This window comes from Thunnus albacares, chromosome 5, assembly GCF_914725855.1.
Source record: "Thunnus albacares chromosome 5, fThuAlb1.1, whole genome shotgun sequence".
NCBI lineage: Eukaryota > Metazoa > Chordata > Actinopteri > Scombriformes > Scombridae > Thunnus > Thunnus albacares.
Window position 1 is genome coordinate 26,992,422 of NC_058110.1, and position 25,364 is coordinate 27,017,785.

Sequence of the window (25,364 nt, forward strand, 5' to 3'; positions counted from 1 at the left end):
GAAAAGTGAAAGAGAGTTATTATCAGCACTATGTACTTAAATTTACTTAAATTAGATTCAAGTTGGAACTTTCAATTCTTATATAATGATGAATAGTTTAATTAATAATAATGAGTCATATTTTATAGCATTTTTTGTGAGTAAAATCTGAATCTGCAACGTAACCAGTAACATTTATCTGTCAGGTCAATGTGGTGATACAATGTTTTCCTCTGAAGCAGATGTATACAGTTGCATATTTTTTTATGTGCTTTGGGGGCCTTTTGTAAGTTATATGTGAGTTAGAATAGTAACATAATTCAATATTTTTTAACATCTAAACATCATAATAAATCCATAGCTTTTTGGGGCCCTTTTCGTTGGGGGCCCCAGAAAAAGCAAAACCACAATTAGTTAATAAAAAGTTATCGAAACATTCCAATTAGGGAAGGTAATTTGATGGATAAATTAAGATAATTGAAATATAAAATAAAATACAGTTATGTAAAATAGTTGCAAGTGGAGGTTGGGAGGTTTAAAGGATCAGTGTGTTGGATTTAGTTGCATCCAGTGGTGAGGTTGCGGGTTGCAACCAACTGAATACCCCTCCCCTCCCCTTCCAAGTGTGTAGGAGAACCTACGGAGGCTGTGACACTTGCGAAAAACACAAAAGGCCCTCTATAGAACCAGTGTTTGGTTTGTCCATTCTGGGCTACTGTAGAAACATGGTGGTGCGACATGGCAGCCTCCGTGGAAGGGGACCATGGATGTATAATAAGAGCTTGATAGGGCGCTGCCATTCAGCCTTGCAGCCAGTTTTTCCCAGTGGCCACTCACGGTATTGCAGCAAAAAAATCCCCCTGCGGCCCAAAACACATTTTCCCCATAGGCCAGCGTCTGTAAAACTGTTGACAGGACAACTTGAACTGCAAACAAGATCAATTATAACTCTTTATATTATGAATTTTTGATCCATGGAGGTTTTATATTTGTAAAGCTTTCCTTGAGCTGAGAAAAGCGATTTAAAAACTTGTGATGTCACCACAATGTAAAGTATATGGTCCGAGCAGGAACTCATGGGTGGGGCCAGTGGGAGAAACACTACTACACATATTCAATGGGCTTCATATCCCCGGAAGTAAACCAGGAAGCTAGAAACTTTTTTTGGCTTATGCGCCAAGCGAGCAATTCTTATTAGACTGAATGGGCGCCATTTTCAGTCCGGTATCCAGCTCTTATAATACATCCATACATAAAGGACTCATTCTAAAATAACAAAAACACAATGATTCTTATTTTTATTGAATTATACACTAATTAAAACATACTTATGAATATTATATTCCATTTCTGCCAAGTCTGTTCCACTAGATGCCACTAAATTCTACACACTGCACCTTTAAGATCTATTTCTAAAATACCCAAAAGGTTTAAGTGTATTGATTTTATTCCAACTTTAAAGAACATGACAGCCTCAGAGACACAACATGTTCATACCCAGGTGTTTTGACAGCATGGTTGACTCGCCTTGTTATTTGTAAATGTATTGTTCAATAAAGCATTTTAAAAAAAAAGAAAAGATGCCTTCCGCGCGTCCTCGCTGCTCTACTCATGGATGTATCTACCTCTACAGCCGCCGCAGGAATGGTAAAGTGACTCTCTCTTAAACAAAGTTACATATCCCGGTTGGACAAGAGCCTTTAAATCCAGGTTTATACCCAGAAAGCCTGCAGCGGAATATTATCGCTTAAAAAAAACAACAAAAAAACACATTTTGCTGCTTTTTTAGCCACCCAAGGACGGCAGCTGGCTACAGCGCGTAGGAGGAGCCTACGGCGTGTTTCCGCTAAAAACCAGGCCGAGAGAGGCAACACTGTAATCTATGCTGTCCGACTGACAATTACTCAACTGTGGCGGAACAGTTGTCAGTAATTGCGGGACACTTTAAGAGTAAAAAACTGTCTAATCACTGTGGAGCTGCGGTTGTTCACACCGGGAGTTAAACAAGAAGAAGAAGAAGAAAGAAGAAGAAGGAGTGGCAGCTGGACTGTCCGCAATGGAAGCCGAGTTTCGGGAAATCGATGAAAACGGGAGTTGGAGCGCCATTTATCAGGTAGGACCTCTCTGTAAAGCAAGGTGGTGGTGGGGGGGAAAGAGGACTGTCACTGTTAGGGCCAATTGAGAGCCGATGCACAAGAAGAAGAAGAAGAAGATGAAGGAGAAGAATAAGAAGGGTGCATCGTTTATGTAGTTATCAGCCTCTTTTTTAGTTGAAGTCGGTGTTCCGCCTGCTCGGACCAATCCGATGATTGATTGATGGGTCTGTCTGGGTCTATGAAGCCTGCAGCACATCCATCACATTATAGCCAGCCGCATACAAACTGTACTTTAATCATTGGTGGAAAGTAACTAAGTACATTTACTCAAGTACTGTGCTTAAGTATAAATTTGAGGTACTTTACTCGAGTATTTCCATTTTCTGCTACTTTATACTTCCACTCCACTATATTTCAGAGGGAAATATTGTACTTTCTACTCCACTACATTTGTTTGACAGCTTTAGTTACTTTTCAGATGAAGATTTGACACAATGGATAATATAACAAGCTTTTAAAATTGCTTTGAAAAAAGTTGTTTGTGATGAAACCAGTGGTTTCCAACCTATGTGGTTTTTGATGTCTTACAACAAGCGGTGTGTAGTCAGGGTCACATTCCAGATGTCTGTTAGATGTTAACCACCACATAGTGGTTTTCCCTCTAAACTTCTCACATGGTTTCATTTCAATAGATGTTCAAATGATCCAATATTTCACCAAAAATCAAAGATTAGAGAATAAGTCCAAAAACTGAAAATAGATTTGTGTATCAGAACCTTGTTTTTTCTTTTTTTCTCTCCCATTAATCATCTCATAACTGCTTAGCTGTGTCTGGTGACCTATTGTAGAGGCCCGACCCCTAGATTGGGAACCACTGGACTAAACTAGCTAAATGTATATAAAGTAGTTCAGCAGCTACAACAGTAACATGCTGCTTATGCACTAATAAATAACAATATATCAGTCAGAGGGACTAATCCATCATTTTAATGCTTTAACTACATTTTGCTGCTGATACTTATGTATTTTTTACTTAAGTAGGATTTTTCATGCAGGACTTTTACTTGTAATGGAGTATTTTGACATTGCTGTATTGGTACTTTTACTTAAGTAAAGGATCTGAGTACTTCTTCCACCACTGACTTAAAGTGTCACTTTTTGTAACATTGCAACCTTCAGTCACTCCGGATTAACTTCTTTTTTAATGATTTCTAGTACAAAACAGCCCTTAATTACAGATCAGCTTGAATCATGGGTGATATTATTATATTTTTACCATACAGACCAGTATGTGCTATATGTCATGTTATACACCCTATACACACACTACACAGGCACGTATGAGGAAGGCACACTCAGAGAGTTCTCATATACAGTTTACATACATGTTAAGAGAACTGGACAGATGGGGTTAAATGTAGGAAGGAACAAGATGCTCTTTCAGTATCGCTCAGACAACTTTAAAGCACATGACAGTCACAGAGACACAGCTTGCAGCGTGCATGTTACATCCGACCTTTAATGTGATGTTAATGTAAGGCTATTTTTTTTTTTTTTTTTTTTTTTAATTCTGTTGCAGGAGATTCGTCAGCAGTCATGTGAACTCCCTTGCAAGGTTGCGAAATTACCCGAAAATAAGACTCGGAATCGTTACAGGGATGTTAGCCCATGTAAGTTGCCTGTTACTATTATTTTTTATTAGCAACTGTTTTGATAATCAGTTGATCGTTTCAGTCATTTTTCCAGCACAAATGCTATAATTTCACTGGTTCCAGCTTCTCAAATGTGACTATTTAATGCTTTAGTGTGTTATGTATGAAAAGAAACTGAAAATGTTTGGATTTTTTTTTACTTTGATTCAGATAAAACAACACTTTTGAAGATGTTAACTTAGGTTTAGGAAAGTGTGACGGGCATTTGTCATTTTTGTGTGTGGACATTTTATACACCAAACTATTAATTGATAATGAAAATAATTGTTAGTTGCAGCTCTACTCGATACTCTGGACAGAACAGTCTTAAACGTCTTATACAGTCCTTTACCTCGATGACATTAAAATGTCCTGTAGAGGACAGTTTGGGACTCGATCTACAGTGTTTGGGTCACATGTGAGAAGCGCTGTAATCTCTTATTTATGCTCAAACATCAGCCAGTGGTGACTTATTCTTTACAGACACAGTAGTAGCAACAACAACACACTTGCTAAGCCGATCTTTCCACAGTTGAATGTCACTGCCCGCTCACTACTCACTGCTGACCTTAGGCACAAGAAATGTGGTGATCATTTGAAATAACACGATGTTAGTATTACGCAATAGGCAGAGCATTGCGTCATCTGGGACAGACCTGCGTAATATAACACGTAACTTTCAATTTTGAATCTGTGATCTTGTTTCCAGAGAACTGATTTTATGAGTTTCTTTATTGAGGGTGTTGGCACGGTGACTGTAAATGAATGCACAAGGTTTTTAGATAACCTATCGGAAACACATTTTAAAACCAATTTTTACAAGCTGCTCTTGTGCTTTTTAATATATTTTACATTCTTTTATGAGTTTCTTGTGCATTTAATTAGTTCACCTTGTGTCTCTTTCTTTAAAGCACTTTGTAAACTGTTAAAGAAAGGCAATATGTAGATGCGTTTTAATTATTACAATAAATCTTTATGTCAGTGTTATTCAGTCATCTTCTCGGACACGCTGCACTGAAATACAGTGAAACCAAAGAATAACTGTGAGGTGAACATTATAATTCAGAGTCTCAGACAAATGATCATTTAATAAAATGTTTTTCCGTTATGTCACAGTTTGACAACTGAACTATGTGGTTTCCTCTTTTTCACAACGAATAAGCAAATGCAAATGGTGCAAACCATGCTGCAAATAGTTACTGTATATGCTATCAAGCGTTTGTTTCTTATTCACTTTTAACAAGATGTGAAAATCAGTAACCTGAATCTTGTTCGTGCTGTTTACTTTTTAACTGAAATGTTCTTTTTTTTCTGGATATCAAGAGTGGTTGACGTGATCCATTTTACTGTTAAAGCCAAAAGATGACACCTGTGTTTTTGTTCAAAGTATGTATCATATGTTCCCAGCAGCTGTGTTAGTCTGGGACCTATTGTCCCTTGGGGTCATGAGATTAAAAACACATTTTCATAATTTTTTTTTTTTTTTTTTTTATTATCCTCAGTTGACCACAGCAGAATATGTCTGCAGCTGAGTGTGAATGACTACATTAATGCCAGCCTAATAACAGTAGAGGAGGCACAGAGGAACTATATCCTTACTCAGGTAAGCATGGAGGCCAAGGTGCACTGCATTCTTCTGCAAATGCAGCATTTCCTTGGTTCTTGTAGAACAAAAAAAAACCACTCAGTTACACAAAATTTATACCTGTCATTTGTTTGATATTGGACTATTTAAAGTTCCCCTCCAGACATGTTTGAAGACTTGTTTAAAAAAAATACTGTACTGCTGAAAAAAAGTTCAAAAACCTCCTAAAAAGTCCTTATCAAATTAAATCTCCTTCTTCTCCCTCATTGAAGTCTCTTAATAAGCAAATATTTTTCATTTTTATAGTTTAACTGCTGGACACTTCACTGTTAAGCCCAATCACACTATATGTGTGCCGGAGGTTTAAGTCTCCAGATTACACTCGGGGAAAGTTGCCGATTGGACCACGATTGGCTCCAAAATAGTTTTGATATCACAAATCATTCTTGTAGGTACATGTCGTAAACTGAGATTTAAGATGAGCACAGAGAAACTTTCCAATTTCAGTAGAAGAATGTAAAAACAACCTTGTAGAGTCAAACTCTGCACATGCCGCATTCTGCACAAGTGAAGCTCAAACATCCAACAAGAAATAACAAGAAGTAAAAATACAGTTGTGATTGAAGGGGGATTTTAAGTTAATGTTTGTGTTTTGAACAACAGAGATTTAAAATACAAGGATTGTGTCATCAGTGAGGGTGTAGTTCACCCAAGAAGGGGATGCCCAGTGAAATCAGAGGTCCTTGAACTAAAAAAAAGCTATTTCCTGTATTTAAATAACTTCTTATTTTAATCTAGAAAATAACATATTATGATTGATTGTTGTACTTTTCATAATAACGTAATGTGCAATTCCAGCTTCTTTCTAGGAGGATATTAAATAGAGATTCAATTAATTGTTTTAACAAATAAAACATGCACAAAAGGTGTCAATCTCTACTATATGTAGCCTGAGAGGTGAAACCCAGAGTGAATAAGGCAAAAAATAATGCTAAGCTGCTCATAAAGCTTATTTCTGTGAGTGCAAAGTAATAATTGAAGGTGGTTCAGATGAGTGTATTGACATTTTTATGGACTCCTCTCTTCTCTCATCTGGACCTGGCAGCTAGACAATAAGAAGAATCAGTTTAGAGAGATTTTAGTGAGTAAATCAAACAGAAACTGTAGAAGTTTGGGGTACAAAAATAATATTTTGAGGGGTCATGTTTCCCCCATCCATAGTAGAAATTTGCACCCTTGGTTTAGAATTTGTTTTGGACTGTAAAAAGATGAAGAGTGAACACACACTCTCAGGTTCTTTTATAGTGTGTAGACTGAAGATTCAATCCACTCTTCTCTTTTTAAGAATAGTGTGATCGACAATATCAAATGTCTTTGCTGAGATCTTTAAATAGATCCGCTGCTCCTCAGTCATACTAAGAATAAGCTCCATTGTTCTATTTCAGGGACCCCTTCCAAATACGTGCGGTCACTTCTGGGAGATGGTATGGGAGCAGAGGACTCGCGGTGTGGTGATGCTGAACCGAGTCATAGAGAAAGGATCTGTAAGCAGTGCAATGTGTTAATGTGTCACGGTTTCAGTTCATCTTGTACGCTGCAATAACCTCTCTGCTCTTTCTGTTTCTGTTGTACATGTATGTAACTCGCACCTACGTTTTGGTTTTAGGTTAAATGTGCCCAGTATTGGCCGCACCGAGAGGAGAAAGATGCTGTCTTTGAAGATACCAATTTCAAGCTCACCCTTGTTTCAGAAGACATCAAATCTTACTACACAGTCCGTCAACTGGAGCTGGAAAATCTGTCTGTAAGTTTTCTGTCTTTTAGAGGTTATTTTCTGTGTAAAAGTCGAATTCGGAAACACTGGAAACATCGGGACTACAGTCTTTTAATATTCAGAGCATGCGGTTCCTGGTTTCTTCTTCTGTCTTTTAACTCCTTCCTTGATGTCTGGATTTGTTTTCCCTCTCATCTTTCTGTGTAGACACAAGAGACTCGGGAGATTTTACATTTTCACTACACCACCTGGCCTGACTTTGGGGTACCAGAGTCTCCTGCCTCCTTCCTTAACTTCCTGTTCAAGGTGCGAGAGTCGGGTTGTCTCAATTCGGACCAGGGACCGGTGGTGGTGCACTGCAGCGCTGGTATCGGACGCTCTGGGACCTTTTGTCTGGTGGACACCTGCCTTTTATTGGTTTGTACAGAGCCCTGCTATTGAGAAACCATGACGTTAACAGACTTTCTCTCTTGTTCTGTTTTCATTTATCCTTATCGGACATTACCTCATGTTTATCTACAGCAAGTGCAGTACTGGAATAACTAAATTCCTTGATCATTATTACAAGCAATGATAATAAAAGTGTCTTTACTGGTGTTGTAAGACTTTACAGCTCTCTCACAATGATATCTAAAGCTAACTTAATTGCTCAATCTGTATGTTTTTGCTGTTGTATGTAGATGTCCATCCGTAAGGACCCGTCTTCAGTGCGTATTCGTGACGTTCTGCTGGAGATGCGACGCTATCGTATGGGCTTGATTCAGACAGCAGATCAACTTCGCTTCTCCTACCTTGCCGTCATTGAAGGTGCCAAGTACATCAAGGGCGATACATCTCTGCAGGCAAGTCCTCCCCGTTCAATCTGCTCTTTGTTCTTAAAGTTCAAATTTTTCTCAGTGTTATCTTCTTTTCAGATGAAGTCAAGTCAACTTTATTTTTATAGCACCGAATCACAACAGAAATTATCCCAGGGCACTTTTCACATAGAGCCGGTCAAGACCATTCTCTTAAATTCACAGTGACCCAACATTCTCCCATGAGCAAACATTTGGCAACAGCAGTTGGGGAAAAACTCCCCTTTTAACGGGAAAAAACTTAAGTGGGCTCTAGGTGGGCGGCCAGCTGTCTCGACTGGTTGGGTTGAGAGAGAAAGGACGGGAAGAGGGGAGAGAGAGAGACGCAGAGAAGCACAACAACAATAATAGAAATATGACTAATAATACTAATAGCAAGTGTAGGCGTCAAGCATTAAGACACCGCATTACACATATTGTTCCCTGTGCTTGATGAAATAACACTTATGTCACAAATATTCAAAGGGAGTTTGTTTTTTCTCTCAAGGAGTCATGGAAAGAGCTCTCAAACGAGGAGGATGATCCTCCAGAGTTCACCCCTCCACCTCCTCTTCCTCCTCCCAGAGACCCTTACAATGGCAAAGTTGAGCCATCCTTCTTTCCAGAGAATGACGAGATCATCCCACAGATGGAAATCTGGCTTGGGTAAAACTCAGATCATATTTTGAATGAATGTGTGTCTGTCTTTGTTATCATGGTTAGTTTAAATTATTAATTCATTTTAGGACAGTACTGGGTTGCACCAGTTGTTGTTAATCCATCATGTATGTGTGAAATCCTTCCTAAGTTCTTAGTAACTAATACCTAGTTTCGAATGAGTAATTTACTAAATCAGGATACAATATTAAAACTTGAGAAATGTCTGAGGTAGCAAATTCTTCAGGAATGTATAAATTAGTTGTTAGGAAACCTTTGTAATGTCGTCCAATCAAAAGCAATCAACTACTAACTTCTGATAACAGTTTTAGGAAGGCAAATGTTATATTAAATACATGACACATTTTTTAAAATGTAGGTATGACTGTTTTATTTGTATAAACATACATGGAGAAATATGTATGTTTCAGATGCAGAAGTATTGAAGCAGTTTTGAATGGGAAGAGTGGGAAACAGCTGATTATGCTAACCTAGCTATTAGGTCATTAAGTCTAATGTTTTGTAATTTGGGGTGTATTTTTATTTTTGTGAAAGAAAATTGAAAAGCTTTCAAGTTATAGCATCATTAAACAATATTTTATCAAGTGTCAGGTCAGATGTGTCAACTGTATTCCATATTATCTTTAACGGGTAGTATATTAGTAAGCTAATGCTAGCTTTGTCAGTTAGCCACATAGAGCAACAACTAATCTTTCACTAAGACCTAGTTTGTGTGGTGCCACCTGTTTTAATTTAGTAAGTTGTAAATCTCCACTTAGTAAACACTTGTGTTAAGGTTGAAGTTGAGCTGGTGCATGTCGATAGCCATGCTAGCGGCCCTGTACGCAGGCACAGTGATGCTTTCAGCTAAACAGTACATCAGCATGTTAACAATGAAATGCGAACATGCTGATGTTTAGCAGGTATTATGTTTACCATGTTCATTATCTTAGGTTAGAATTAAAGCATGCTAACATTTGCGAATTAGCACTAAACACAAAGTAAAGTTGAGACTGTTGGGAATGTCATTAGTTTTGCCAGGAAGTAAAGTATTGGACAAACTGTAATTTTAAGTTGATGATGACACTACATGAAAAGTCAGATTATCACCAATTCATCCTGAGGGGGAAATTAATGTGCACCAACTTGCAAACAACTCATCCAATAGTTTGTAAATTAGTGGTTAGTAATCGAGAAATTTCACTTAAAATAAATGTCAATCCTCTTGGTGGCGCTAGAGGAATAGTCATAGGATAACTAGAATCAGTATGTTCATCCTTCAGGGAACATTAATGTCTGTACAATTTTTCATGGCGATCCATCCAATAGATGTTGAGATATTTTCATTTCTTTCCTCAAACAGGTCCTATCAAGAGTCTGAGCTGCGAAAGAGAACCATTGCTGCCCCACAGCCTCCTCCTGACGGTGCTGATCAGCTCGATGGTCACATGGGAATACAAGCTCATACCTCCAAAGCTCCAACCAAATCCCAGCAGCAGCACGAGACCGAGGAGCACGAGTCGCCCGAGTTGCCCGAGGCAGCGGAGCAGCCAAAGGAAAGCTCTCCTGTGCCGGGGACCTGGTCCCCTCTACTAGCCAACGTGTGCCTGTGCACGGCACTGGCTCTCAGTGCTTACGCCTGCTATCGAGCCTATTTCCACTGATGTCTGTCTTTCCTCCTCCTTTTTTGTTCCTCCCTTTCTCTCCACTGTTGTTGCAAAGTGGACTAGGCTGGCCAATCAGCCTGCTTTGACTCTGGGTTTACTCCGCGAGTGAGTGGATTATTTGGACTTCAGCAGATTCAGGTTCACTCGTTTAATTTTACAAATGCAGTGCAAAGGTTTGGCTGGTTGGAAATAACAGGTTGCCAATCCTTATTACCCACCCAAACGTTCTTTCAATATGTCATTGTGGATGCTCAGGGCCTCAGTTTTTCAGGTGTCACATCCCAAATATATGTGCCGACTTAAACACAGACTGAATATGTATCTCAGTCTGTAGAGGAAAAGGGTTTGTTTCAGCTCCCTTGTTCTGTGAACCAGGATGAATGGCCTGTCAGCCCATTTTACATGCATCTCCTCTCTTATTTACCAAATGACACTTGTGTGTGTTCTTCCATTTCATCCTTTACTAATGTGTCCGCTCAGATTTCACCATATCTTTCTTTTGCTTACAGAAATGGATCAGAAATCATAGAGCCAGATCTTTGACCAGCCTGTCTGAAAATATGCCAGTAAGAGGGAGAGTAATTACATATATCTGTTCTCCTGTTATGGGTCAATATTAAAACCCAACATTAAGGTGAAGTGTGTGAAAGTAAGAGGGATGCAACCCTGTGCCCACTAGATAAGAGATGCATGCTGGGGTTATCTGTCCTCATTCTGCAGGAGGCATGCTGGTTGCGTACATACAATATGTGTGTTATTGTGTGTGTGTGTGCGTGTGTGTGTGTGTATGTATGTACATTTGTGCAAGTGGTAGTTATTGGAGCTTTCTACTGATGCTTGAGTTAAATCTACTCAGTGAGAAATATTAATATAACATTTACAGTATGTCAAATGTGAGATGTAGACTGGGTTACCTCCTGGTAACCGATTCCCCCCTGTGATTTATCTACCTGGTAGCTTGACAGTGACACAAAAAAGCATATTTAAAGACAAAATATTGCAGGGACAGGATGAGACGTCCCATTTGTCTGGCATTTTTTGAATTGGCGCTGGCAAGATCTTGAAATCTTAAGACTGAAAACATTGTAAGTAGGGCTGCAAGTAACGATTATTTTCTAAACTTTTGTCTATAAAATGTCAAAGTAGTGAAAAATGCCTGTTTTCATTTCTTAGAGACGTCTTTGAATGTCATGTTTTTGTCCGATCAACAGTTTAAAAATCCAAAGATATTCACTTTACTATCATTTTTGACACACACAAAAAAAGCTGAAAAATCCTCACATTTGAGAAGCTGCAACCATCTGATGTTTGGCATGTTTCCTTTAAAGAATGACTAAAACAGTTATCAAAGTTGCTGATCAATTTTCCGTTGGCTAATTGTTGCATCGTCACTGTTTGGGGGGGGGGGAGCAACTTTTCAGTTACAGTGGATGAAATTATTAGGAAGCTTTTTCATGCCAAGAGAATGTGTATTCCTGTTTATAACCCGAGTGCAGCTGTAAAGTAGTTTTGTGAATGTGTGTTCAGTCAGTGGAGCCCACGAGAAACGCCAGCTTCATGAACGGAGACACGAAGTAGCTAACACCCAACTCTTTTTGCCAGCAATACAAATACTTCATAGCGTGTCACCCTTTTACGTTATGAAACTCTCAAGTTTGAAACGGTGAACCAGGGATTTTTTGAACAAACCAAAAACCAAACACCAGCACAGGGATGAAAACAATACACTGTAGTGATGATCTGTTGTATCATGGCGTGGCTCTGAGCTGGCGATATTGTTTTTGTATGATTATGTTGAACTTTTTTTTAGCATGCTGCATTTGTGAATCAAAAGGTTTGTCCTAAGAAGAGATTAGTTAAGCTGCTAGCATTCGGTTTACCTTTGTGACTCAACAAAGTTCAGTACTTGAGTCCGACAGCTGTACCTTTCTTTAGAATGTATGAATGTCCTATACACGGACACACCCTTATTAGATATATATATTTTTTTCAAATCAGGTTTCAGTGTGCTGAGTTTTTTTTTGTTGTTGTTGTTTTGCTTTAGCAAGGGATTAAATCTCAGCACCTGTGCAGCCATTGCACCAGGTTTTCTGTTTTTCTATACTTATGCTGAGCTCGAAAACATGTATTTTTTTATTTACGTTTGTTGTTTAATAAAAAGTCTACTGCCGATTTGTTCTGGTTTTTAGAATTGATTTACATTCTCAGTCTTACTCCTGAACAATGACTGGTAATAAATCGTCACACATCACTGTGTTTTCATGTCATTGTTAGGTCAATATTATAAATGAAACAGGCTGTTGTGTCTGAATGCAGAACAACTAACATTCAGCATAGTGAAAAATCAGTACTAGAAAAACAGAAACGCACTTCTCGTTGCCTCTATTTACACACTGCTTAGTACAGTAGAGTAAAATTAGTCACCTTTTATAAATGGTTTCCCACCAAGCCACTAATCAGCTGCATGAATTTCACAGGTTTTTTTTTCTGTGGCTGAATGAGATGTTGACATTTGAACATTTTGCACAATCAGGGAATTTTAAAAGCAGAAGGTTTAATGTTAAACTTCTCAAAGTAGCTTTTGCACGTATATTGTTCTGTCATTACATGTATGAGTTGGTAGATGAACAGGTTTCTTGTAATTAAAGATATTTTAATGAACGGGTCATTAAAATTAATGAAACTGCTTTATAGCCAGAAACTGCATGCATCAAAAACATTGACCTAAGCTGTGGCAGCCCCTGTTTAATAATGTCTGCAGACAATGCAGGTTAATTTGTGTTGCATGAACAATGCAAAGTGCTTCACATGAGGTGAAGAAATGCATTTAAGAGCCATGCTAGCAGCAGTGGTTTTTAAAGCTAAATGCTCACATCAGCATGCTAACATGCTCACAATGACAAACCTAGCATGTTGATATTTAGCATAATGTTCTTAGTTAAGTGTGTTAGCATGCTAACATTAGCTAATTAGCACTAAACACAAAGAACAGCTGAAGCTGATGGGCATTTCATTTTTGCAAGTATTTGGTCATAAACCAAAGTTTTAAATAAAATAAAAAAATAAAAAATTTTGACCTGATGTGGTGAAAGGTCAGGCGATCTGAGTTTTTACAATCCTGCTCTGGGGACATGAAGGTTTGTACCAAAACTTATGGTACCAGAATCAAAAATGTGAACATGGTGGCACCAAAGCAGGAAGTCACCAAAGTCATTGATTCATTGTCTGAGAACCGTGATTTACTGTACAACGTTACGTGCCAAGCCATCAAATTGATGTAGATATATTTATGGATAAGTGAAAAGTTTGCTGGTATTTCAGAGCAGTGGTTCTCAAACTTTTTCATTTAAACGACCACTAAACTGACACAAATTTGACCACAGACTCATATTTGATAGGATTTTGTACCAGGGTTCCCCATCTGATAAGATTTTTGATGTTTCATTACAGAAAGTGGATGAAACCCATGACCAAAATATTCATACATTTTGTCATTGTGTTACTTATGGAGGAATTCTAGTGAAAATAAATTATTCCCCTTTTTTCTGGGGTCCCTCTGGAACCCCTTCAAGGACCCCTGGGGGTACCTGGACCCCACTTTGAGAACCACTGCTCTAAAGGAGATGTCAAAGAATCTATTTTGGGTTGCCCTCTAGGCATTTATATTCTGTAGTGTAGTGTCTGGCTCCCTCTACAGCCTTCTGGGAGAACTCCTTTGTAGACAGGAAGTAGGAAAATAAATCATATGTGGGCCAAAGGAGGTTAAATTTCAGCCCAATCAGAGCACAGGAAGTTTATCTGCTGCCATCCAGTTGTTGTGCCATAGCATTGCCTGTAAGTTGGAATCTATTAATAAGCAGTTGGACAATTAATGAAACTTTCGTTAAAGTTGTATTATAAAAGTAATGTTTGAAATATTGTTTCTATGCTAGAATTTAACCCTGCCATGTTGTTTCTTTAATGATTAGCTGTTGATATTTAGCATTTAGCCTTCATCCTCTCTAGTGCAGTGTTTACGTAGCTGTTTAGTTAGTATTCATTTGGTTTTGAGCCTTTTATTCATTATTATTACATAAGATTTGGTGGAGCTGACCATGCTTGTGCACTTAGATACTTACCTCTGTATAGCAATACGTACAGTAATTATGCTGTATTCTGTCCTTTCAATTTCACTCCGTTTCCACATCTTCATGCACCTTGAGTCTGCAATGAATATTTGGAGCTTGAAGGCTGCATCCTGACTCTTGTGTCTTTTGTGAATGGACTTTGGTTATTCATCTACTTGTGGTTGCTACACCTTAAAAAGGGCAGTGCAGGATCAACTAACTTATTAGATTTTATCATACAGAGAACTTGAACGTGTGCACCAAATTTCATGGCGATCCATCTGATAGGCATCCAGATATTTCACTCTAAACCACAAACGTCAAGCTCAAGGTGGAGCAAGAGGAAAAGTCAGGGAATCACCAAAGTCATCAGGATTCATCCTCAGGGACCATGAATGTCTGTGGCAAATTTCACAGCAATCCAACCAATAGTTATATTAGATATTTCAGTCTGGATCAAAGTGGTGGACCGACTGGCAGTGGCATCCCTAGAGCCACGCAGCTAGTATGGCTACAAACACAATAAAAAGGAAAATGACATCAATTGAGAGATAATATGGACATAAAACAAGAGACCAGAAATACAGTTACAGTGCAGTTAAGAAGGTTCAAATTCAATAAAGAGAAAAGAAAGTGCAGGAGAGAAATCAATCAAAGTCACAGGAGAACAGCAGTTTTTAAATGCAGATTTGAAAAGGGATAAAGTTGAGGAACATTTAAGATCATCAGGAAGTTGTTTATATTTGCGTGCAGCAGTGCAGCTACAAGGAGCTTCACCCTTGTTTCAGACTGGAGGCCTTAACAGCTGACCGCTTCCTAAAAGACCTACAAAGTTTATATACTTCAAGTTGTCTTAGAACAAAATATCTCCAATTATCTCAGGAAATCTTCCAGTTAGACTGTGTCTGTTGGCGTCTTATCATGCGCTGTATATTGTTGCAGGAAATATATACAACATTATGAGTACTGATGATTCTCTGTTTTCAGGAAGGCTAAAGTGAAGTGTTTTAAACGCACCACAAGGTGGCTCTGTGAGACTGTAAAACTCGTCGGTTCCTGGCTGTTTCTCTCAGTGACTACAGAGTCTTGGCTTTTTCTTGCAGCCCACTCTGTCCTGTTTTTGGTATTGAACCTGGATTTGCTCATCAATTATCTTTTATTTATAGTGAACTGGAGTCAGGAATATTCCTCTACTGGCAGAACACACACTGCTTTTAGTTTTTAAGTGAAAATTGATGCTGTATGCTACAAATATCAGTCTCATTTTGTTTGCTTCTGTCTATAAGAAAAAGTATTTATCATGAAAATGTTGTTTACCTTCTAAAACTGGACTTTAAATTCTAATATTGGTTCTGGCCACTCTTGCCACAGGAATTAAGGATATAAAATGAGTTTGTTTCTCAACAGTTTGCTGTCTAAACACACCCAGTTCCTTTTGAAACACCCAAATCTTTGTTGGTGTCCAAACTGCCCACTAAACAAGGGCTGAGAATGAGTTGAGGTTCATTTTAGTGTAACGGCCACAACAGTGATACAGAGTGTACACTGAGAAAAGAAGAACATAAGAGACATATGCATTGCTTGAGTAAACTTCACCACACTGGTGAAGCGCAGATGATTTGGCAACTTGGCTAGAACTTCCTGTTTTGGAAATAAGAGGCAGGCACTGTGCTGTACAGGAATGTGACTTAAACAGAGTGAGTAATAGCACTCCCAACCACTGCTGACGTCAAGCAAGCCAACAAGATTGAACACGCACTCATCTGCAGTAGGAAAACTACAATCAAGGTGTGACCAAGGACCGGAAGTCATCTTAAAGTCACAGATGTTCTTTTGAAACTAGAGTCTGTCTGATCTGACAGTTGTCATGACTCATGCTCTTTGAGGTGAAGAGTATAATTGTTTTGGTGGTATACGAATAATTAATAAGGTAAATGTCAATGTCAGTCTGTTATCTATCTATGTCATCTACCAGGCCTGCACCTTTTAATGGTTTTGATATGGGTAATCAGAATATGACATTAAACTTTTCATACGTCAAAGGTGCATTATGTGTTAACTCACAGTGCTCCCTTACTCAGCCTAATTGTGAACAATGCTGACTCCACAGTCACAATCGACCAAAAAGGATATCTGCCCTGCCCTGCTGACTCTTCCAGCATGTGTCCCCAGTTTAGTTATTAACCTGGAACTTCCCAATAGCTGGCCAGCTGTGAGGGTGGGTGGGACGATCTTTGACTGTAAGTCTCTTTTGTAGCCTGCAGATCATTTTCACAGGGAGCCGAACAGGGATCAGGAAATTCCTGAACGCGAGGGGAGTCAGGCCTTTCCAAGTGTGACTCTGCAAAGTCTGAGTCACAACACACGCACACACACAGACACATAGACACACACAGACACACCAGAGTTGTACAATGGAGGCTGGAAACAAGGAAGTGTGAGTGCACCGTCAGGTGTACCATGTCTCTTCTTGCCCTTATCATTTCAAAACTTTACAAAGCCGAGGGAGTGAATAAGACTTAGCTTTCAGTATCGACCTGTGTTCATCCAGTATCCTCAAGAAATGCACTCAAGTACAACTTTGAGGTTCTTGTACTTGAGTATTTCCATTTTATGCTACTTTATACTTCTACTTCACTACGTTTCAGAGACTAAATTTATACTTTTTACTCCATTACATTTATCTGACTGTTATAGATTCATGTTTTGCATGAAAAACAAATAAATACAATGCATTGTTAACCCTTACATGTCCCCTCACAGTATCCCCTTATAATTAATCTCTATACCAAATTTCTGAACTACAAATCTGTTTTCCCATTCATAATGAGTCATTAATAAATGGGTGATTAATCTTTAATTAAGCTTTCAGAGAGCAGAGAAAGTGTCTTTAGTTGTTTATGGAGGAAAAACATTGAGTCACACTATCTTATGGCCCTGTGTTACATGAAACAGGAGAACAAAGCAGCCATCATGATTTAAAAATAATATATATATATGTATGGGACATATTTAAGCTGGAACACTATATTCTGGGTGCACAAAAATAAAAAGAGTTGACATATTTCTATTTTTGTATATTCTGGGTCACTTAAAGAAGAGTCATAAAATTGCAGAACTGTGTTTAGATGGTGTTTAGATTGTTTTAATTGCTCTCAAATATAAAAATAGGTCAAACCTGATCTGAACAGTAAGGGTTAAAGGAATAGTTTAATGTTTTGCGAACAACTTCACTTTCTTGCCAAGATTTAGACGAGAAGATTGATACCACTCTCCTTCTTGTTCGGTAAATATGAAGCAACCACCACCAGCTGGTTAGCAACGCTGTTTTAACTCAAAGGTTTTGTACGGATTAAAACAAAAATAGATATAACATGTTTATTAGTGAGCTTTAGGATTTAGTTAAGTTTGGCTAGCTGTTTCTCCCTGTGACCAGTTTTTGTGCTAAACCGAACAAACAAGTTGCTGGCTGCAGCTTCATTTCTAAAAGAGAGACATAAAGGTGATTCCCAAACTTTTTGGCTTGTGACCCTTCACAAAAAGAATGTGTCTATTTTGAGGCATCTTGTCAGCAGTTGTAAGCAGATTTCCCTGCTACATTTCTGTTCAAGGCCCAAAGAACTAAAACTATCATTCAATATTTCTTTTTTTTTAAAAAAAAGCAAAGATTAGAGAAAAGTCCAGAAGATGACTACTCATTTGTGTACTACTCCATTAATCATTTCCTACTTTTATCTAGTTGACCCTTTGGAGGGGGGGTGACCCCTTGGTTGGAAAACACTGGACTTAACTATAAAGTAGATTAAATGAGCTCCACTTCAACCAACTACAACAGTAAAATGTCGCTTACATGTTAATGCACCAGTATAAGCAAAAAATACTTCTGTACGTCCACTTGAGTAAAGTTTTGAATGCAGGACTTGCAGTTGAATATTTCTACATTGTTGTATTAGTACCTCTATTTATGTAAAGGATCTAAGTGCTTTTCTTTTTAACCTCAACACAGAATAGTGGGTCTTTACTCCTAACCAAACACTATGATTGTTTTTTAGTCAAATGGAAAAGCACCGTGTTGTTGTTTTCATTAGACTGCAGTCACTCAGTCAGAAGCTGATCTCTCTGGCTACGTCTGTTGAGACATTCACCCGTGAGCAGTTCCTGTTCCTGTTCCTGTCCCCCCTGGCTGCTACTGCTGTGGACCAACCGTCAGACACACACATCACTGTGACATATAGTGTTTCGAATGTCATAGGCTAAGTTCATGCATGTAGGTCATAGCGTAAATACTGAGAGGTTGAAGCTGGTGCTTCCCCTTGGGGTGCTTTGTGCTCCCGCATCCGCTCTCTCTGAACGCACTGAAGTAGTGATGACGTCGACATATGGTCCGCATGTAAACAAAGCCTGCTGACCCGCCTGCCTCACCACAGATGTCACCGCTGTATTCTTTTGGGGTTTTTGTTGATGTTTATATCACAGCAACTGTGGAAACAGACTACTGAGAATTTGATCTGCTGATGCACGGCTGAATCTGTGACAGAAGTACCCACATGCTTGTCAGTGATTCTCTGTTTGTAACAGGGTAAAAGGTAAGAAGTGGTGAACGTGAGGTGGGTCACATAGTTAAGCAAGTGTAGGAGGAAAAGTGTTTTGATGGCTGCCACATCTGTCAACACACCCTACTTCCTGTTGAGTAATCTGTACATGTAAAAGCTCACACATCACTACTACTATCATGTCAAACTGGTATCTGTGATTTCACGAGTGTACAACAGAGAATTTACTGTACATTTTACTGTTTTATTTTGCAACAGCTAACTATCAAAACACTATTTCCCTTTTTAAAATAATGGCCTTCAGGCTTTTTTACATGCAGTCATAAGTTTCATCCAAAATAAAACAATCTTCCCATATTTTTATCTTCATATCATTGGTTGAAATTCACATCTATCCTCCTTTAATAGTAGATATGATATAATACTTTTTCCCCTACAAATGGTAGCAAAGATAAATGATAAAACCTTTAGAAACAGGGATGTCCATCCTTCACTCCTTGATTTAATGAATATCTCCAATTTACAGTAAGTGCCCCTCTTACGTCTGACATTCACACAGTCATCATTATCATTGCTTAAACGTGTTTAATAGGGTGCAGGAGAGATTTTCACTTCCATAATATTGATGATTCGAGAGGCCTGGTTGTCAAAATAAAACAGGATGTTGGTATAAATGAACAGTGTGTCACAGTGAGAAATCTAGGAAAGTTTTTGAGGAGCGCTTTGAGGAACAGTGCAATGAGCTGAACTTTCTATATCCATCGAAACTTTGGCGCCTTGAAGGATTAGTCGGATTTCATAATTTTTATGAGATCTGTAGTATCAGTGTAGTAATGGTGTATCATTCTTAAATGAATGTTCGCTCATATCTGGTGACTGAATGTGGAGGATTTTCTTCATGTGAGGTGACACTGAACTCATATCCACAAATCAATTGAATATTGATGTTGATATTGATGAAATCTGAATTAGTGCTTCCTTTTGGGTGACTTAAAGTGTCATCTTCTGTTTGGTAGTACACAGTAAATAAGTATATTTACTGCTGTTCTTTTTATTTCACTTTAACTTTTTTATACTTCTACCTCACTACATATTAACTACAGTTACTAATTACTTTGAAGATTAAACATTTACATACAAATCATATGATGAGCTTATGAAATTTGATGTAATGTTGATGCTTAAACTACCAAATGGTATATAAAGTAATTTCTTTCCTTCAACCTTGACCAAATACAACATTACATTGATATGTGCCTGTTAATACATCCGTAATATTCATCCAATAATACAATGTAGACAATATAACACTCTAAAAGTGGGCTTTTCTGACATGATCACTGTTTATCAACCCAGCAGGTTTCTCAGGTCACAGGACAGCTGTTTCCTCCAAATAATAATAATAATAATGATAATAATCATGATAATAATAATAATAATAATAATAATAATAATAATAATAATAATAATAATAATAATAATAATAATAATAATTGCATTTATAAAGCACTTTTCAAGCAATAAACACAAATTGCTTTCCAAAGAGAGGAAATTCAAAAACATAACAACATTAGGGACAATTGCAAATTGTAAAATAATGAAACACAAACATACATATACACATATATACACAGGCCTATATCTACATAAAATAAAAGATAAAAACTCTCAATGAAAGAAAAAATCCAAACAGCTCATGACAATAGAAATGTAGTCTATGAGCTGTTAGGAAAAGCTTTTCTATAAAATATATTTTAGACAAGATTTAAAGACAGAGACAGAATCAGCTGATCTGATGCTCAGTGTGAGGCCGTTCCAGAGCCGAGGAACCGGTACTGCAAAGGCTTGATGGCCCTTTGTTTTTTAAATATGGACTCTGGAATAGTTAGAAGACCCAGACTGGCAGGCCTGAGGGGCCTGTTTGGACGGTACGGTGTAAGGAGCTCAGTTATATACTCCGGTGCCAGATCATTCAGAGCCTTGTATGTGATTAAGAGCACTAGGTTTCTAAAAGAGACTGGAAGCCAGTACAGTGAAGCCAAAATTAGTGTGATGTGAGAGAATTGCTTTGTTTTGGTCAATAGTCTAGTTGCTGAATTTTGAACAATTTGGAGCTGCTCCAGTGCTCAGTTGGTCAGGCAAGTAAACAAGGCTTTACAATAATTGAGGCTGGAGGATATACGAGCTTCTCTGTGTTACTGAAGGACAGAACTGATCTCATTTTGGAAATATTCCACATTTGATAAAAACACGGCAGGACTACTTTCTTTACTTGTCGCTCCAGGCTCAAGTTACTATCCAGAATAACACCCAGATTTTTTGTAGCTGACCTTATGTTGGGAGTGAGGGGGCCAAGGAGTGGCTACATTTGTTTTGAGACATGTTCAAGGCCAATGATGAGAAAGTTTCAGTGTTAAAACTTAAATGCAGCACTTTTAATTGAAATGGAAGGTATTTACATTGTGGTATTGCTACTTTTAAGTAAATATTAAGTGACTATGTCCTCTACCACTGCTGTCTTTTATCAAAAAAAGTAGGTACTGCTCTTTAAAAAGGCTCATAATATGATCTGTATAATGTTTTATAAGTGCAGGTGCCAGTGTGCTCTGAATTCAGGAAGTAAACTTCAAAAATATTTAAATATATTCTAACTGTTTTCCAACCTGAAGGTCAGGACACCTCAAGACTAATCTGAGGGGTTGTGAGATGTTTCAAAGGATAAGAAAACAACATACTTCATTTTTGCTACACACATTTTTTTTTCTTCTTCTTTGCATTTCTTTTAAAAGTTTTACCTATTCAGCCCTATAAATATTATTCAATGGAACAACCTGGGTAATGAAAAATCACTTCTCACAGCTCATAAACATATGCAACCTGTGACGAAAGTAAACGTTCATTTAATTTAAGGGGTCACAAGTCAAAAAGATTGGGAACCACTGTTCTAGAGGATCTTTTGCACTCTGTGTGGCATTTTTTTTATGCAACAATGATTAAATCTGTATTTTCTAAATAATTTTAACATGAGAGGTATGCTAAAATCACCACAATCCATATTTATTCCCAGTTGTTATTATTAATTTAACAGGTACAATGCACAATGCATAGATTGCAAAAGATACAGCTAAAAGGTTATTTTCATCTGTAGTTCCTGGGCGGAGGTCACTGGCGATTTGCACAATTGACACTTTCTCCTACAGTTTCAATTAACTATTTTCCGATCAGATTACAAAATTTTGTAATATCTTGTGAAAAGGAAGGTCTCACCCATTTTTGCAAGGCTTAATTCACATATTGATGTTAGTGATTTTTAAAATAACTTTACTTTACTTTACTAAACAGTAAGAAGGCACCTGTTGGTCACTCTGCGTAAAGAATAGATTTAACCTTCATATACTGTAAGTGTCTTGAAATAAACTCTTCTCACACAGGAATGTTGCTCTAATTATTAAGCCAACACTCATTTTGCAAGGATGGCCTGATGTTACACAAGATCTGGGCAGTGATACTTGCTGTGTAGTGACCGCAAGTCACTTCTGCACGTCAGTTTTGTGTTTTCACAGTCATCTACGACTAAATAGCAGAAGTGAACGAAGATGTTGAAATTTTGGTTCACTTCAAGACAGATCATGTTCTGGTCCGTTTACCGTAGCTCAGGCGGTCATGCTTCCCGTTACAACCCATGTTGCGGATATCCGGTGCTCCTTTCACTTAGAAGAAGGAACTGTAATTAAACACGCAAAATCACAGTGTTAAAAATCACCAATACTTCACATTTATAAATATCTGTTTTAGTTGTGGCTAAAAAGATGACACAAGTTTGTCATGAGATGGCAGATGGTTCTTTAGAGTCATGTTACACTACACTGTTAAAGATATACACAAACTTTACTGAAAGATTAACCACAGCTTCATGTTTACAAAATCAATTTCAGCATCTGAATCTCCTAACTCTACCCCCCTAACCCTGATCCATAACCCCTAACCCTTACCCTACTCTCAAACACTCACACCAACTGCAACTCAATGCAAGTTCTCTAAATTTGAGGTTATATGATTCATCATTTGTGCTCTGGGTAAATTTCAGGCTGTGAGATGAAACAAAATGATCAAAATTATGAGCAACTTATGGATCCTCAAAAGCATAACTGAACACTTATGTTTGTCTGCCTGGTTTTGAAAGTTTGGACCAGAATCAAAGTTGACTCTTCCTGCTTCCAGTTGCTAAATAATAAAGCATTTTGGAGGGAGTAGGTGGAGTATCACTACGTTAAAAATGAACAACTCTGTTTGATCTGCATTTAGCTTCAGGTAATTTGACACATCCCTTCAATCAGCAAAGTAATTAAAGGAATTAATGTGTAAAAATGGCATTTACATATAAAACAAAACAGGGCCCAGAATAGAACCTTGAGGTACCCCGCAGCTTAAATGTGATCAGGTGGATATAGAATAACAAACAGCAAAAGAGAACTGTGTATCTGGGAGATAAAATAGGATAAAAAGTACCTGAGAGTGGTGTCTAACTGAACCAGACAGGTCAGGATAAGTCTGTTGATATTCTATATTTTCCTATTGTCATTAAATCCTGTGAAAAGACCAAAACCAACAACGATTTGATCCTACCATCAAGTATTCTCTGTGTAGCTAGAGCTTGATATATCTTGTTCCTCTGTGCCATAGAGCTCAAAAACACAATAATGAGCCATACTGTTGCACTTGTAGACATATCTATCCATCACAAAGAACACAGGCGCTGTCATTTATTTTGTGTCAATCCCACATACACCATGAAAATACTCACTAGAACACCAAATGTGTATTAATCTGCAGCTAAAAATAGTCAATTCAATTTTATTTGTATAGCCTAATATCATACATCACAAATTTGCCTGAGGGGGCTTTACAGTCTGTACTGCAATACAACATCCTCTCTCCTTAGAACCTTGATTCGGATGTGGAAAAATTCACCACAATACCCTTTAACAGGGAAAAATTGGAAGAAACCTCAGGAAGAGCTACAGTGGAGGGATCCCCCTGACAGGACAAACAGGAAAACAGAATGACAAAAATACAGATAGATTTATAACACATAGGAAGAAGGACGTCGAGCAACTTCCAGGTGCCGCCAAATAGACAGGACCTCAGCCACGCGCCCTCCATCACCGTGGAGACCTGGAAAGTGGACAGACTACACATAAACACAGGGGGAAATCACATTACAGCATCCAAACACACACACAGAGGAAGGAGAGACAAGGAGACCATACACACAAATATAAACACAAATTTGTTAAACACACTTGGGAAATGTGTATTTCTCTGTAGCTAAAAAATAGTCCTGAACAACTTCACTACTTCCTAAAAATGAGAGCACCCAGCTGTTTTTATGACTTATCTAGGCCCTTTTTTAAAAAAAAAAAGCAAAAGCTTTATGTCTTCAGTAGGGATGAATGAGTAGCAGAAAGAGTAGGGAAAAGTATTGATAGACGGACTAACACATTGTTGGTTTTGGTCTCTTCATGGCATTTGTAAAAAATATTGAACACCACCAGCTTTATCCTTTAAAATACATTGATCAAATATGTCAAAAGTAGTATTTACCCACAGTATTGAACTGTATTAACAAAAAATAGTAATAATTTTGCTATTATTGTCATGTGCTGTTTTGTTTGTTATTGGTTTGATGACTGCCTTGATCATGAAGATGTTACGAAGCAAAGGTCATGGCCACGCTATGTTTGTTATGACCTGTGAGGTGAAACCAGGAACAACAGCTGAACGTTGGTTCTGCAGTATTAATATGAACATGTGTCACACTTGTTTCCATAAACTCTAATCTGTGGAGATGGCATGCAACTTCATTTCTGTTTGTTCCATGTTCATAATACCAGTTAACTTCGACACGCTTTTGTTTGGTATACAGAAGACTTTATGTTAAACAGTGACAAATGTGTTGTGAATCTGGTCTCGGACAAACTAAACAAGCCAGAGGAACTGGACCAAAGCCAAATGAAATTATCAGAGGGGTTAAATAATAGAAGGCTGAGCTTTCAGCATCCGGCTATTTTTGATATTTTGGGAAACACAGGCTGACAAAATGTACGAAAAGTGTTTTGAGGAACAACTAGTGCAAAGCGCTAAAAACACATATTAATGTGACTCATAAGTACAAAAATCTACCATTTCACAACTGGTACAGAGTGAACATTAGAATGACAGGTGTGTATGTGTGTGTGTGTGTGTGTTTTGTCTGTTTGTATTGCTTTATCAGCGGAGTTTTTAGGAGGCCAGTTGGCCTGTGGAGGGGCTGTGATGCAACAAGGACTTTACGGACAGACACTGCCCATTGACGGTAAAATGTGGAAAGGAGGCTGGGCTAAACTCTCAAGAAAAGAGGTCATCCTGTGTGGGAATTTCCCT

At 38.0% G+C, this 25,364-nt stretch overlaps 2 protein-coding genes across 5 annotated transcripts in view; one reads left to right on the forward strand and one right to left on the reverse strand.

Moving 5' to 3' along the window:
- LOC122981885 (kelch-like protein 12) overlaps window positions 1-25,364 on the reverse strand; it is a 125,444-nt gene that overhangs the window by 9,029 nt on the left and 91,051 nt on the right. For 3 of the 4 annotated variants that reach the window (XM_044350683.1, XM_044350684.1, XM_044350681.1), the window contains 2 exons: window positions 22,589-22,665; window positions 16,574-16,738 (listed from right to left, as the gene is read on the reverse strand). In XM_044350683.1, coding sequence (XP_044206618.1) covers window positions 16,574-16,738; window positions 22,589-22,625 — 202 coding nt within the window. In that variant the 5' untranslated portion in view covers window positions 22,626-22,665. The remainder of the gene's footprint in view (window positions 1-16,573; window positions 16,739-22,588; window positions 22,666-25,364) is intronic. The other variant, XM_044350686.1, reaches the window with a different exon arrangement.
- ptpn1 (protein tyrosine phosphatase non-receptor type 1) lies at window positions 1,549-12,533 on the forward strand. The gene is made up of 9 exons (XM_044350694.1): window positions 1,549-2,092; window positions 3,655-3,745; window positions 5,269-5,369; window positions 6,797-6,895; window positions 7,018-7,155; window positions 7,333-7,542; window positions 7,806-7,967; window positions 8,467-8,624; window positions 9,979-12,533. The coding sequence occupies exons 1-9, from the start codon at window positions 2,036-2,038 to the stop codon at window positions 10,277-10,279; spliced, it is 1,317 nt and encodes a 438-aa protein (XP_044206629.1). The 5' UTR covers window positions 1,549-2,035; the 3' UTR covers window positions 10,280-12,533.